A 15,600-nucleotide genomic window follows, 5' to 3' on the forward strand; every position below is an offset into this window, starting at 1 on the left:
GCCTCTGACCAATCCCCCCGTGATTGCCAGGGCCGCTTGCCAATGAGAGTGCCATTCGGGGCGTTTCCCCGCCTCTACCTCCCACCCCCGGCCCGGAAGCGCACCAATGAGACGAGAGGAGACGAACCACCATTCAGGGACGGCCGTCCGGCCGCTCTCCGCTCCTCCCCTCGCCCCGAGTCGCCGGGACGTCATAGAGAAAGCAGGCCAATCGGGGGCGAGACCCCGTGCGTCGCGGCCAATGGGAGCGTTCTAGAGCGCGGCTGGCGCTGTCGGCCCTAGGGGGGAGCCGGGAGCAGGAGCGCGGCTCCGGCTCGTGCTCCGCCCCCTCCGCTGGCGGCGAGGCCGGCTTTCCCCCTCCCCGCCTCCCTGTCCCCGCCCGGCCGGCCTCGCTCTCTTTTCCTTTCGCAGCAATGGCGGCGACGGCGGAGCAGGAGCAGCAGCAGTTCTACCTTCTCCTGGGCAACCTGCTCAGCCCAGACAATGCGGTCCGCAAGCAGGCCGAGGTAACGGGTCCGCCTCGCCCCGGCCCTGGGCGCCAGACCGGCCTGTCAGACCTCCCAGACCCTGCCGGAGGGGGGCTGCAGGGAGGCGGCGGCGCCGGCCGAGCTCCGCGTGTGAGCAGCGGCACCAGCTGCTGCCGGGGTGGCCCGGGCCTTCCCCCACGCCGCCGTCGGCGCCGGCCTCCGCGGGGGAGCCGGGCGGTTGCGGCCGATCGCCTCGGCGGGGCGCGGGGGCCGCTCTGGCCGTTGGCGGGGGCGCGGGCTCCGGCGGGTGAGGGCGTGGGGGGGTCTCGGCCGCGCCAGCCCCCGCTCCGGCGGCCCTGCGCGCCGGGCACCGCTCCCCCGCCCGGCCCCTTTGGAGCTCCCTGGGGGCCGTTGCTCCCCGTTGCCCATGGCGAGACGGGGCCCGGGCTGGCCGGCGTGACGGAGCGCGGTCCGGGGAGCGGAGGCCGAGCCGGCGGCGGGGCCGGTCCTCGCTGGCTGGGGAGGGGGGGCGCCCCCAAACGAGGTCAGGGCGGGTGCCTGCCCGCCGTGGGCGCGGAGCTCGCCTGGACGGGACTGAAGGGCTCCGCCGGGCCCCGGGGGCGGCTGCGCTTGTAGCCGCGTTGCCGCGCTCCCGGGGCGGCCCTCGCCGGGGTCGCTGTGGCGGGAGCGGCGCCGCGGCTGCCCCCCGGCCCGCCGGGGTCCTGTGCTGCTGCCCCACAATAGTTTGGTTTTTAACTCCGGAGTGGGCCGTGCGTTCAAGTGTTCCGTCAGCTAAGAAATATTTCACTAAAAGAAGCGTTTTCCAATATGCTGAGTTTCTCCGTTATCAGCAAAAACTTTTCAGATGTGTTATTTCAGCTAAAATTCTTTGTGATGGCTAAGCCACGTTAATTCTTTCTCTCTGTCATGCTTAAGACTCCATTGTCAAGCCTGGTGGGGAATCTCTCCCATTGAATTAAATACTCGCGTCTAGGTTTAGCGTGAATTCCCACTGGATGGCTGCATCGGGTCTTTTATCGCTCTCATCACTTCAGCGGTCAGCAGAGTTCAGCGCATTGTTTGGCAAAGAATAAAAAGTATTATTGTTCCCGCTGCTGCGCTGAAAACACCCCAAATATAATTTGGGAATGGGAAGGAGGGGGAGATGGATGTTTTCAGAAAGCTAGCGCAGCTCAGTATTGATTCCTGCACACACTTTCTAGTGAAGTAGCAAGAATTATTCCCACATGTCTGAACATAGAACTGGAATGGAGGCTGTTCCCTGGGAGCTGAATTTCTTTCGCTTTTCAACTGCCTGCATGTAACATAAGAACATTTCTCACAACTTCTTGAATTTTATTAAAACTGTAACAAAGCAAATCTATTGGACGGCTGTCTCATAATGCCTGTGAAATAAAGCATAATTATCATAGATTAGCAAACTTTTCAAAGTCTATCAGTTTTGTATACAAATAAAAGCAAGTAGTATAACTTTGACATATTTAACTGCATTTAATCTGGTATTGGTTTCTGCATATTTCCAAGAATATGCAAGTATTTTTATGGATTAGGATCATTCAGAGTGGATGGGTCCTCAGGAGGTCTGTAGTGCAATCTCCTGCTCAAAGCAGTGTCAGCTATCAGGTCAGACCAGGTCACTCAGGGGCTTTGTCCTGTTGCGTCTTGAAAACCTCCAAGAATGGAGGCTATACAAGCTCTGAGCAACCCATTCCTGCTTGGCTGTCCTCATTAAAGCAAAAAGTCTGAACTTCCTTTTTTTAATTTATGCCTATTGTCTCTCATTCTTCCACCGTGCACAGATGTGAGGCACCCAGCTCAGTTGTCTTCATGGTGGGTTAATGAACTTGTACCTAGAAACACAAATCTGTGTCTCTACATTGTAGCTAGATTGAATTTTAAGTTGTCCATTTCTTGAAGTAATATTTATTTGGCTGAAACTATTGCATAGCATTTAGAGTATCAGCTTGCTAAAATCATACAAGACTCAAATGATACTAAACATCTGCACAGTCCAATCAGCTTTTTAAAGTGTACTTGCTGTTGGAAGGCAATATTGAATACTACAGGGATTCAGATAATTGCAGGTGAATTGCATATGAGGTTTTCATTTGTGTCCAATGAAAACCAGTGAGAATGAGAAATGGATAGACAGGGAACCAAAGGAGAACAGACGGTTTATTTCTTACATGTCTGGTCTTCAAAATCAGGGTGACTGGTGGTGTTACATTGAAGACTAGACTAGAGTATGTGGATAGAGTCATACCCTGTTTGGATGGGGGTATGCTATAAAAAAAAAAGGAGAGAAAGAAAGTCTAATTGCCTAAACCCTGTTTTTATTTAAGTGTTTATGTATATAGATCTATGTATGTGCTAGCACACTAATAACTTATTCCGACCAGTTTGCTGAAGCCTGGTTCATTCATTTATCTCTCATTAAAAATTACTGAGATGCTGTCTGTTGGCTGGAAAAGCCTGTCTTTTATTTGTGTATCTGTCTTCTGATAGAGAAAATTGTATTTACTTCATCTTGGTGATTTTATGCTCTTCTTTAAATTATATTTCTCAGGTTTGGAAAAACACGAGTACTAAGTGTAGATAATAGATATTTGCATGTATTCTGAAAGTTGGTTCTGCTATGTGAGAAATTTGTACCTCTGGATAAAGTAGCTGGGGAACTAACCATGAGCTAAAAGTGAAGGTGTAGCAGGATCCAGGTACATAGTTAGGGCATAGCCCAGGCTGGTAAGATAGTGGAGCCAGCAAAGTAGTCCTCCACCAGCACAGAAGGAAGGTTTTGGCCATAGGTTCCTTTTTGCCAGCCTTACCCTGGTGCTCCTTGGCATCCTCTGAATCCAGTTTACTGAATCGGCAGAATTATGCTAGTGAACAGCTGGATAGGTTGCTGCCCTTTCTAGTGAATTTAAACAACTCAAAGTAGAATTTTGTTATGATCAGAATTGGCATGAGGGAAGCCAGCTTTTAGAGTGCTTCAGCTGTCCATGAAAGCATAAGTTCAGGTCTGTGCTGGGCCTGTGTTTAGGGAACCTTCTTGTTTCTGTATTTGTAGGTAATAGTGCAATATAAATATATACATTCTTGCAAACGGTAAATCTGAGAAGACTTTTCTATTCTGACCCTAAACCTCATTTAATTTTGCACTCCATGAAATAATTAGATTAAACGCAGGGATTTGGGGGGGTTTCAGTGTCTTACTGATTGTGAGCGTGTACTAGCAACTAGAGAGAATATGAAGTATGAATTGACTTTGAATGAGGCCTACTAGGAAAAAGGTACAGAAAGTGGAGGAAGATGATGTCTGATAATAAATGTGTGATGGGGAGACTATTGAAAATAGCAGCTATACTGTCAAGCTGTGTAAATTTGCTAGAGAATTAGGAAGAACAGCTGCAGTGGTAAGAATAGGAAGTAGGCAGGCAGAGAACTGATTGAAATGAACCTGGTCTTTGTGTGGTAGGCTTGTTCCTTGAGTTCAGGATGGGATAGTGGGTATTTGGAAAGGGTGGAGTAATTTATCTTCAAGTTTGTGTCTGCAAAAAATAGCTCTTTCCAAGCTGGTAAGTATAGAACTATTTCTGAATGTTCTAAGTGGTTGCTCGTCAGCATGTAATTCCCCTGCTCTTACTTGCGTAGGTTTTGTATATTAGAGACAAGCATCTATAGTTTTAAAATTATCACATATACCATTTTTTGGACAGCAAAAGTTACTTTGCTGTGTGCTCACTCTAGCTTCTAAATAACAATCTAATAAAGAGCCATAGTGAATGAACTATATGCCAGAAGTGGGTAAGACAATGTAACTGAACTTCTCATTAAACTTCCCATTTTGTTAAGAGGGTTTCTCTAAGAGGGAGACGAAATAGTCTCTTTGTCTGAAATTCAGCCAGGAGTTTAGAAATTAAAAGTTCTTATTCAAAATGTGTAGTTGAGATGTGTGACTGCCATACAGCATTGTAAAGGCCATAAAAAGGTTCAAAAAGAACTGAACAAATTTTTTGACCGTACGTTTGTCAGTGGTTATTAACCTGTTGGTCATAGTTCAGTCTCAGGCTTCCAAAGTCCTTAATCCTTTGATGTGATAGAAGCTGCGATGGATTACCAGGAGGATATACGTTCCATATATGCTTTATTTCCAGGAGGATACTTGTTCCATTTATGTTGTATTTCATAACTTATCTCGTAAGTGGCCAGTAATGCTTATGTAGATCATTCCAATATGGCAAGTCTTACTGGATAACTAAGATTTTATTCATTATTTTAAAATAGGTCAGAAAATTTTATTTTGATAGGTTTAATTTTTTGCTATGTTATTTTCTATTAACTGGATGGATACTGAAATTGTTTAAAAAGAAAGTTGATTCATATTAATGCTTAACACATGCTTTATATCAATTGTTTACAATAAACTCTTTCCCTTTTTATGCAGGAGACATATGAAAATATTCCAGGTCAATCCAAGATCACGTTCCTCCTACAAGCAATCAGGAATACTGCTGCTGCTGAGGAGGTATGTCTCAGTAATCTTTGAATTCTGCAGATTTTCAAGGGGGCTTGGAGAAGCGGGTAAGAAATCAGTGCTGGTCATTTTGGGATAAATGAACAAGTCCAGGCATTAACTGAATCATCTTAATTTAGTGCACATTTGTAGAGGGACCACTCATTTAGTTTGTTGCATGTCAAGTTAGCTAGCTGAGACTTTTTGATGTAGGATACTTAGTTTTAAAAGTAGTCTTTCGTAAGTGACTGCTTAGATCTCCATTGTTTTCTGGCTGGGTGTATTGTTTTATGAACCGATTCTTTCCTTAAAACATGTAACTAATATACGACTGTTACTGTGATGTTCCTTCAAGTTACAGTTGAAAAATGCTTTCCATTTTGGGGTCCTGTGCCTAAGTGTGTTAAACTTGTGTATCATCTGAAACTTCGTGTGCTTCTCAAATGGGAACTGGGGAGAGAAAAGGTAGCAGTTGTTTTGCATGTTTTATTCAGATGACTTTTGTATTTTGTCCTATTTGGTGAGGATATGCTCATTAAGTCATGTAGCAGTGTTACGGAGTGAATGGAGAGCAGTCTAAGCACTATATAATTTTTTTACTGTGGGCCTACAGTAAGTGTGCCTTTTAGTTATTCCTTAATTTTGCAAAGGCTCACACACTTTAGCAATCAGGTATATTACTTATTGGTGAGAATGTTGATTCACTTGGATATGCAGAGTAAAGAGCAACCAGTCTTTCAAAGTATTACAGACTTTGCAGTCACTTAAAAGTAAAATCGTTTGACTTCCCCCTGCTCCTATCTAGCATTTTACTGAACAACAGAAGGGTGTACCATGTAGAGTTTCTGAACAATATTATAAGGAGAGCATAAGTGTGCTGTTTCTAGATTATTATCTCTTCTGGTAGATTGTATTCCAATTTAGAGGTAGATGCTATTTGAAGTTTTTAATGCTCAGTAAGTATTAGCTTACTAATGTTGATGCCTATCTACTTATAAAGCAGTGTTCTTCTGACAGAACCTTTCAATATTATACTAGCAACTGGTTGCATAAGAGCTATGTAGCTTTCCCTCCCGCCTCTCTGAGTTGTTTCAAATGATAGAAGGCTGTAGAGTAGTCTCTCTTGTATTTAAATTTGCCATGAGAAGTAAGTTCTACCGCTGCTTCTTCTTCACCAGAATAATATCATATATAATAATCGGATAATACTATGCCCTAGAAGTCATAGCTGTATTGCCCATGCTTCTGTTTTGAATACATTTGATAAGTCTGAGTTGACAACTACAAAGTCATGCTTATGTAAGTAAATACTTGCTCCATGTATTTTAACTGATTTTATTCTCTTTATGTCAACTAAGGAAATAACCCAGTCTAAAACTTTTTCAGAGTCTTGCCAATGACTTGGCTACCAACTTACTCAAATGCAAAGAAACTTTTCACCTGTAGAAGTTACTCTTACCAAAGACGTAAGAGGTTAATATTTGTAGAATAACTTGATATTTAACTCCACCAATGGATAAATCAGTGAAAGCTCATAACTTAAGTAGATATTAGGTGATGGACTCAAAACGTCCTGATAGTAAAACCTGCAAACAACCTTTCTTCCCTATTGGATTTCCAAATACAAAGTATCCTAATTAAAGCCTAAGTGAAGTCATCCCCGTGCTTGATCTAAACATTGCATATAAACATACAGGGAAGCATTCTGTGCATGTTCAGTATGGTGCTAGTATCAATAGATGAGCATATGTTTCATGTAGATCCAAACGCTGGGCAGAATAGTGCATGTGTCACCAGTGAATAGGGCTTTAGGCCTGGTATATGTCCTCTGAGCACACTGAATGTACCGGCACCACTGAACATGGGCTGCTGGAAGAAGCTTTAGAACTGTAAAGGTCCCTCGCCCAGGCTATGGGAAAGCTGCGTTCAGATCCCTGTTCATCCTGAAGCCTCTTTATTGCTTTACCCCCATCCCAGGAAAACTAGGCCAAAGAAAATACTCCATCCTGGTTGCAGGAGCTTGGCAGCGGTGTTGTAGAGGTCACAAGATTTGTAGGACTATTTGGACAACAGCTGGGGGAATCCTGACTCTGTAAGCTAGTAGTTTTGACATTTAAATGGAGAAACAGAGATTCAGATCCTGTTCCCAGGACCCCTTACATTTGATGTGGAAAAGATAATTAAGCTTGATCAGAAGTAACTCTTATAAAAACTAACTGTAAAACAGGTTTTCTTCTAACCAAATGCCTAAACTGTGAAAATAAGCACCTTTTCCCTCTGTTCTCATTTCATAGTTTCCTGATAGCAGAGTAACGCTGTTCACAGAAGTGAAGCGTTGGACTTAGCAGTTAGAACACTTCTGCCGCAGATGATATGCGAGTTTGTACACCTCAGGCTGAGGAGGGACTTGAACCCAGGTCTCCAACTTCCCAAATGTGTAGTCTCACTGTTACAAAGTTAGGACTGTACTTTTTCCTACGCAACTGCATTTTAAAGGCTTGAACAGGAAGGTGGTATATATTCACAGTTTATTTCATGGTTTTTACTCTTAGGATGTCTCTCAGGTGTTAGAGGCTGTTCCTTTGCCATTTTGATTTACCACCTAAATCTCAGAGAGGAACAGTTGTTCTGCATTTTCTCCTGCATTTTTATTCTTCCTGGTTAACTCCAGATTGGCAGTTTGCGGTTGTGTCCTAATTTACAGTTGACTAATTTCGAGCCCTGTGAAATACAGTAACACATGCTGTATAAAACTGTGTTTCTGCATTACTCAGAGCCGCCTTACAGGGCTCTGACCTTCCCTTCCCCTTCTCCATATTGCCACATGAAAAGATTGCATTTCTTAGTCTGAAAACCACTGCATGGGCAGCCTCCTCTTCAGCATTTGGAGGGGAAGGAAGGATGGACTTCTGATGCACCACAATTCTGCCTTTGAGTTGTATGTGGATCTTGGGCACTGCACGCTTTGAATCCCACATGGGGCTGGATCCCGGAATAAGGTTGTGCAAGTCCATCTTTGGACCATGTCCCAAATATTGATTGCTTCCATCCATGCATGTTTTCCTCCTTGAGGACTTAAAAGGAGCATTAAACAAAAGTAAAAATCACTGTGACTGTGCTACACAAGATGGTTGGTCATTTTCTTACAAAATGTGTAGGGTTACCTGGACACTTTGAATGCTAGTGGAGAGCATGGTATCCCAGATTTCTGTTCATAACTTTTCTGCTGCCCTGCTGAGCAAGTTGGTTTTCTTCTTGTGCCTTGGTTCCATCATCCATAAAATCCTAGAACATCTTTAAAGCACTGTAAATGCTATTAATTGGAAGTGGTATGTTGAAATTTGAGTAGTATGACGACCTTTTATGTTAATACATTTGACATTCCAGTTGTATGTGAGCACCCCAGCAATTTAGGCATGCAGAAGAATCTAATGCTAGGAGAGAAGTCTGCTTTTTTTATGCTTCATTAGTAGATGGAAGTTCTTTGGGGATGTATACTTTATGTTATTCCTGTTCTCAATAAAATCTATAGCTGCTAAGTTACAGGATTTTAAAATGCTCGTTTGGGTACTTTTCATGCTTAAATATAGAAGAGCCTTTGGTGTGTGTGAGAAATACATTCTTCCTTAACCCCAGAGCAGCCATGTTCATCAAAATTAAATTGACAATGGTAATTTTTATATATAGGTGGATACCTGCTGAGGAAAACATGCCATTTATTATTAGGAGTCAGTTGCTTCTTTGTTACTCCTTCAAACATTTGAATTTTCTTTTGGGAATTGGAGAATTTTTTTCTAAGCTAGTAACAATAACCAGGAGCTAATTCATGTAGTGTTGATCTTGTGTCTTTCTGTATGCCTTGTTATTTGTGTTTTTGCTTTGCAATCAGGCTGTGTTTGGCAGTCTTCTAATATTTTAAATTAAAATCTTCAGAGGTGGAAATTCTTACCTTTGAGACTACAAGCTTTATGAAAACAAGCTCTATTCCCTATCTGGCCATGTATTATTACTTCAGGAAAGGAATGAATTTAACGTGAGTTCGGTCGTTATCGGATGTCGAAGAATATGTGCAGGAACATGGTGCCCTGAGTAAGGGAGAGTGCGTGTCTTGTTTAGTCCCAGAAAACTTGCTCCCCGGTCAAGGCTTCTATGTAAGTTCACCATACTAATGAAGAGAAATTTAATCTTTCACAATATTGGTGCCTCTAGGGATGAGAGAAGGAAAGATACCATTGTATTGTGGTACCAGTAAAGTTTTTCAACACATTGTGGAATTCCCAGAGGCAGTGCGGAAAGAATCTTTCTCCTTCCTAACTCATGTGCCCCATGTGATGACCTATTGCTTGAGAACCTTGGCTTATGATGGGAACTGTGGCACTGGTGGGCACTGTGACCCTCTTTGTTCACGGGCTGTCATCCTTAGATCTACTGGGGAAGACCTACTAATCCTACATATGTGGTGGCTTTGGTCCATGCTGAAGCCGTTGAGGAGGAGATAAGGAATGATCTAGAGTAGGGTTCATTTCTAGTCCTTCCCTTCTGCTAGTATAGAGACACAGTGTACGCACTACTCCTTAGCTGTATAGAAAAGAGCTGGGTAGATCGGAAAAGGGCACAGTGAGCCTGGGGACTGCAGGACATAACAATAGTATCTCAGGTAATGTGCTAGCAATACCTGATTTTTACAGGGTACATTAAAAGTTGAGACTTTGCAGCAGTTTGTGTTTCTCATCTATAGGTTATGCTCTAGCAATATGGTTAAGATCTTTTAGAAATTGGACTTTGTTAGTTCTGCTGTTTGTTGAACATTTTTGAATTCCAAAGGCTGTTATAAATTACAAGTACACATATAAAAACCAAGTACACATTAAATAAGAACACCTTAGGAAAAAAATTGACTGTGTGTTGCATTAGATTATTTTTTTGTGAGAAATTAACGTGTAAGGTTTTGTTACACATCAGAAGTTTGAGGGTGTTTTTTAATTACTGTTTGTCCTTCTAGAAACACTGCTTAGTGAACATCCTAGTTATTAGATCATTCACAGTGCTTCAGGTGTCTTTTTGCCTTTACTGCATGTGTTGCTCTATTCATTTTGAATTACTCAGCCGTGTTTTTTGCTTCTAGTTCTTGTATAATTGTAATTAAATACAGGTACATAAATGGTATGCAAGCAGGAAGCATAGACAGTAGAAGTATGTCATATTGAGGTTCTTATGCTCAAATTCAGGTTTAAAGAAAAACATTTCATGATATGCCTGCAACAGGCTGAAAGCTTTGGGGCTTTTTTTATCGTTGTTGTTCAGAGTAGAGTTTTATTTGCCACTCGGGGTTCCTCAGTCTTTAGATCTTTAGTGTGAAGTTTGGTTGTTTGAGAAAGTGAAGGTTTGCAGGTTAATCATCTGACAGAGTTGTCCCATTAAGTCACTTGTTAATCCAAAAAAACCTGTCTGGATTGTATTTATCTCAATGGGCCATTTAAAATAGGAAGAAGACATGCTTTAAACATCTTCCAGTAACGCAGCTAAGTCCTTAACTTGCCACAAAACATGTCTAAGGTTCAGCTCTAGAAAATAAATGAATACCTCCGTGGATTTCATGATTATTTCTTTGAGGAGCTGTAACTGTCAGAAACAGGGTTGTAAGCTGATGTTTCTTTACAATGTTTCTACTTCCTATCATAATTGTCGTCTGTTGCTTGAGAGGTATTCCATTCGCCAAACAAGTCTACACAGTGAAAACTGATCATTTGGAAGCATGATGTCAGTCATCTTTCCTCATAACACCACGATTACCATATCAAAACTCTTTAACCTACATACTTTCTTATTCAATAGGCTAGACAGATGGCAGCTGTCCTTCTACGACGTCTTTTGTCTTCTGCTTTTGAAGAAGTTTATCCAGCTCTTCCACCTGGTGATCAAACCTCTATCAAAAGTGGATTGCTGTTGATTATTCAGTTGGAAACACAGTCCAGTATGAGGAAAAAAATCTGTGACATAGTTGCTGAATTGGCCAGGAACTTAATAGGTATTTTATATAAGCTGGTATTGTGGTAAGATGTTTATGTATTCATAGTAGTTTTATTTCTTGTTCTCTAGTCTCATGTAGATGCTTGCAAATCATGTACTAAGTGATTTCATGGTTTAAAATAAAACCCAATATTTGTTTACATTATCCTTGATCAGATAAAAATAAGACTCTTTAACTTTGCTTTTCAAATTGCTTGGTTTAGGTGAGATTGTATTAAGATTTAGCAATCCAGTTTTGTTTAAATTCTCATGAATATTGTGCCGAACATCTGCATCAATTTATTTTTTGAGTGCTGTTACGTGACAGTAAAAAGAGATCATCTTCTATTCCTGAGTGCCTTTTAGATTTAACATTTCAGCTGTATTTTACACTGCAACTTGGACACATCTTCAGATCATTTTTTTTTTAAGTTGATTTTAGTAACAATGACGGGTTGCCCTGTGCAGTTGAGATCTAACCACTCTTAAGTTTGCTTATTCTAGAACTTTGTTTTGTTTAATCTAGATGAAGATGGCAACAACCAGTGGCCAGAAGTTCTGAAATTCTTATTTGACTCTGTTAGCTCTCAGAATGTGGGACTGCGTGAGGCTGCTCTACATATTTTCTGGTAAGCTTTCAGACTGCTACTTTTTTGCAGGTTAGCTAAGTCATGTCTGTAAAAATGTCAGAAAAAACCTGTCACAACTTTATAAATTAACAAGCAATCATATATATTTCATTTATTCTTTTGTATTGTGGTTTACTTAACTCTTAACATCTACAGTTACAATCTGTAGCTTAAACAATTGATAAGTTTAAAACAATAGTTAAGGTTAAACTGTGAGTTTTTATTGATGTTTTGGTCTTTTCTTATCCCTAGGAATTTTCCTGGGATTTTTGGGAATCAACAGCAACACTATTTAGAGGTCATTAAGAGAATGCTCGTTCAGTGTATGCAAGATCAAGAGCATCCATCAGTAAGACTTTTATGTTCTTTTTTTGATATGTCCTGAGCATAGATAGGATCTTAGTGTAATAGTCTCAAACTTACAAAGGTTAAACTATAGATTCCCACCAATAGATTGCATTACCTGAAACTGATGTACATCTGGAGTTTTGACTATGCCTACTGCAAAACAGAAGTTTCAAACCTTTGATGGTCCTGAAGCTGACTAGCTGGCTCATATTTGCTCTGTTTAGGCCCAGACTCTTCTAGTAGTATGCCTGGAGAAGCCTAGTTGTAGCGGCCCGAAGCAGAGCCAGGGTCTTAGCCGGAAGCATGAGAGATCAGAAGGTCCTTGTTAAGCTCTCTTTCTGGCCCTTGTGTTTAACAGTATATATACATAGTATCTGTACACAGTATGTCTCAAAACTCTGAATATATGACAGCTCCTTAAACTGTGCCTGTTTTGCTGTAAGGGCATGTTAGAAAAGCTTGTTTTTCTGGAAGACTTCAGATTTACTGATTTGCAGAGAATTGTACTTTGAAAACATTTCTCTTGTTGTGGAAAATACTGGGCAAGGGTAGGAAACCCTGCTGTGGTATATGGGTTCAGTTTGCTGCTCCCCCATGGATTACTTTTTTTGACCTTTGAAAGTCAACTGAGTAACATTTTCTAAAGTACCACAAGTCATGCCTTTAAAGAAGCATGTTTTAAACGCTTAGATCACACTTTCTGAAAAAATGGGACTTTGACGCTTGCATACACATTTGAAATTGGGATGGAAGTTGAAAACAATAGTTTTTTCTTCTGTTAAAGAAAAACAACCCAAAAGAAACAAAAACAAAACTAGGAAATACTTACGACCTTGTAATATGATAAACTTCTTTGTATAACAGAGGACATAGTTGCTGAAGACCTTCATTATTGCATTACCTTAATTTGAAGTAAGATGTAAAATCCCATGGTAAAAGCTAATTGCCATGTCTGTTAGGAAAATGTAAAAGGGAAATGATAATACAAAATGTAGTCTCATAATAGGCTTAAAAGTTAAAAGAAAACAAAGGCATGTTTCCTTACCAGTTCTTCATGTTTATTTATCCAATCCTGCCTGTCTTCTAGATCAAGACTCTGTCTGCTAGAGCTGCAGCTGCGTTTGTGCTGGCTAATGAGCACAATCTTCCCCTTCTTAAACATTTTGCAGACTTGTTACCTGGAATCTTGCAGGTAAGAAACCACCCAAGTGACACTTAATCTGGCATTGCTGTCTGCATTGGCTGTATCCGAACGTAAATTATTGGTCTGCAAATTTGTGTAGCATATGAATTTTTGCCAAGACTTGGATTAACTCTTTATTTTAGTTAGCCCAACCATCAGTCACCAGCAAGATACGGTGGAAACTGGGAAGGCATTTTGTTAACACACGCTAATTGACAGGGATTTGAGGAAAATAGTTCAATGCTGTCAGCGCTGATAAATTTATACAGTGTTACCTAGATAAATAAACAAAAGTTCTTCATAAGGTATTTAACTCCAAGTCATACAGCTTTTAGATCAATCATGATATTGAAATATACTTTAAATATTGGCTACCCTGAGATTTCAAGTAATCAGTAATTTGGAAATTCATTGACCTATCATATCCTGTATCTCTTCAGTTTAGAGGAAGGTATCTTCAGTTTAGAGGAAGGTATCTTCAGTTTAGAGGAAGGTGTAGAATTATTCTGAATAAAGATTCTCAGAGTAAGAACAACAGTCTGGACAAATAGTCTTTATTTGATAATTTAGGAACTTCCAAACAAAATGCATTTTTAAGCTTCTTGCAGTTTCTGAGGCTGGATTAAATCTCTTTTAGGATGCATGAATTTGAGCAAAAGTTGGAATTCTAATATAAGGTTGTTTACGTTTGGGGGGAAGACTATTGTAAACTGAACCAGAGACAGAAATGGTTTGAGTTCTGAAGGACGACAGTTTCACAGTATATTTCCCTTTCTGTATCAAGAAAAAATGGAAATAACTAAGTGCCTGTGATAAGAGTGATAATGAACTGTAGGTGATTTTGAATTAGGCTAAATTTAGGTTAAAGACTGACAACTTGCTGCAGTCAGTACAGCAGGTTTCTGTTGACAGTGTAAGCTATAAACCTTGTCTGTGTGTGCTTTGTGACAAGCTGAAGAAAAATAGTGCAGAGTTTACTGGCTTCTGCAACCAATGGAATTATGCTTGATCTTAAATGAAAACTGAGAGGAATATATTAAAATCAACTGAACTTGAAAATGGGCTCCGGTGTGTACAAGATACGTATTTTGATACTGAGGTTACTATCTGGTAGTTAGTCCCTGTCTGTGACTTTGGCAGTTAACAGTTGTGTTGTTCAAACACTGTAACTGGCTGAGAGGACCTTTGCTGCTGAGTAGCGTACCAGTGGGAGTGAGGCAGGATTTGGGGTGGGCATGCCATTCGTCTTGATGTCTGGCAATTAAATAGTATGCTGTTTTTAGACTTAAGACTAATAGCCCGCTTTGTGTGATACAAGTTTCAATGCTGCTGGTTTAGGCTGTAAAAACACATGCACTGGGCTTGCATTTTCAAGTTTTATTTTGCAAACTTAAAGCACAGAACTATGCTATGAAATCTGTCTTTGTAAAGTACTTACTGCGAGAAGGACTAGATTTTCTGGCGGTGGTAACACAAGATGGATATGAAGATCTGAGTTTATAAATAGGAGATGGGATGTGTTAGAATAGTGGTGAGTGACCTTTGGAGACAGTTGGATGCTTTTTCTGTTGCTGTTGAAGTTCATTTTGTTGAAATATTGGCATGGTAAAAAAGCTAAAAATAAAACTGTCTTGGCAATTCAGTCCTTTCAGTACAGTATCTATAATGGTTATGCTGGAAGTTGAACTTTCGGAACTAATAGTTGAAACTTGTATCCAAGAGATGTATCTTGCAGTGGAGGTAAAAGCAGCTGGAACTTAACTGACTGCTGTCGTTGACGGTGTTCGAAAGAGACACAGAAGAGTGTCTCTGCCTTTTAGGGCTCACTGTGCGCTTTGAACTCCTTTCTTCAGAAACCTAGTCATCCTTTAAAAACTGTCAAATTTGCAATGGGTATAAAATACAGAGTTTTACAGAATTTTCCAGTAAATATTACATTATCCTTTGCCAGAATTGGAGGACGATTGGTAACTGTTAGTCCAAGAGGCCTTAACCAAGATAGATTCCTTCCCACCCCCAAATATTTCTCATACTAGAAGATGCTTTTTTCTGTGTTTAAAGTGTGGGCTGTTTGAGTGGCATTATCAAAAGTGTTGGATTCTTAAGTATTAAAAAACCCCAATTATTCACTTTAGAAAATTTTTCTGCATTAGGAAGACATCAGATACTTTGCTAATGAAAATTCCTTTCAAAACCCCAAAAGTGTTTAAAGGCTGTTTTTTATTTGGAGGTTTGGGTTTTTGTGTCCTACTTGTAGAAGAGTTTTAACACCATTGAATAACTGTGCGCTCTTTTGATACTAGAGTATCAACCTTATCAGTAAAAAGTAAGATTTAAGTTACTTTCCAGAATGTAGCTATTGCTTAGGAAAGATACTGCAAAAAACTTGATTTCTTTTTCCTGTGTTCTGTGACTGAAGGCTAAAAGGTC

The 15,600-nt window shown here is 40.8% G+C and overlaps 1 protein-coding gene across 1 annotated transcript in view; it reads left to right on the plus strand.

Moving 5' to 3' along the window:
* Nucleotides 1–336: 336 nt before the first annotated feature.
* IPO5 (importin 5) overlaps nucleotides 337–15,600 on the plus strand; it is a 44,402-nt gene continuing 29,138 nt past the window's right edge. The window contains exons 1-6 of the mRNA XM_080375410.1: nucleotides 337–506; nucleotides 4,933–5,013; nucleotides 10,837–11,029; nucleotides 11,537–11,639; nucleotides 11,892–11,988; nucleotides 13,075–13,179. Of these exons, the coding sequence (XP_080231536.1) occupies nucleotides 414–506; nucleotides 4,933–5,013; nucleotides 10,837–11,029; nucleotides 11,537–11,639; nucleotides 11,892–11,988; nucleotides 13,075–13,179 (672 nt within the window). The 5' untranslated portion in view covers nucleotides 337–413. The remainder of the gene's footprint in view (nucleotides 507–4,932; nucleotides 5,014–10,836; nucleotides 11,030–11,536; nucleotides 11,640–11,891; nucleotides 11,989–13,074; nucleotides 13,180–15,600) is intronic.

This window comes from Falco punctatus (genome assembly GCF_963210335.1).
Source record: "Falco punctatus genome assembly, chromosome: 2".
Lineage (NCBI taxonomy): Eukaryota > Metazoa > Chordata > Aves > Falconiformes > Falconidae > Falco > Falco punctatus.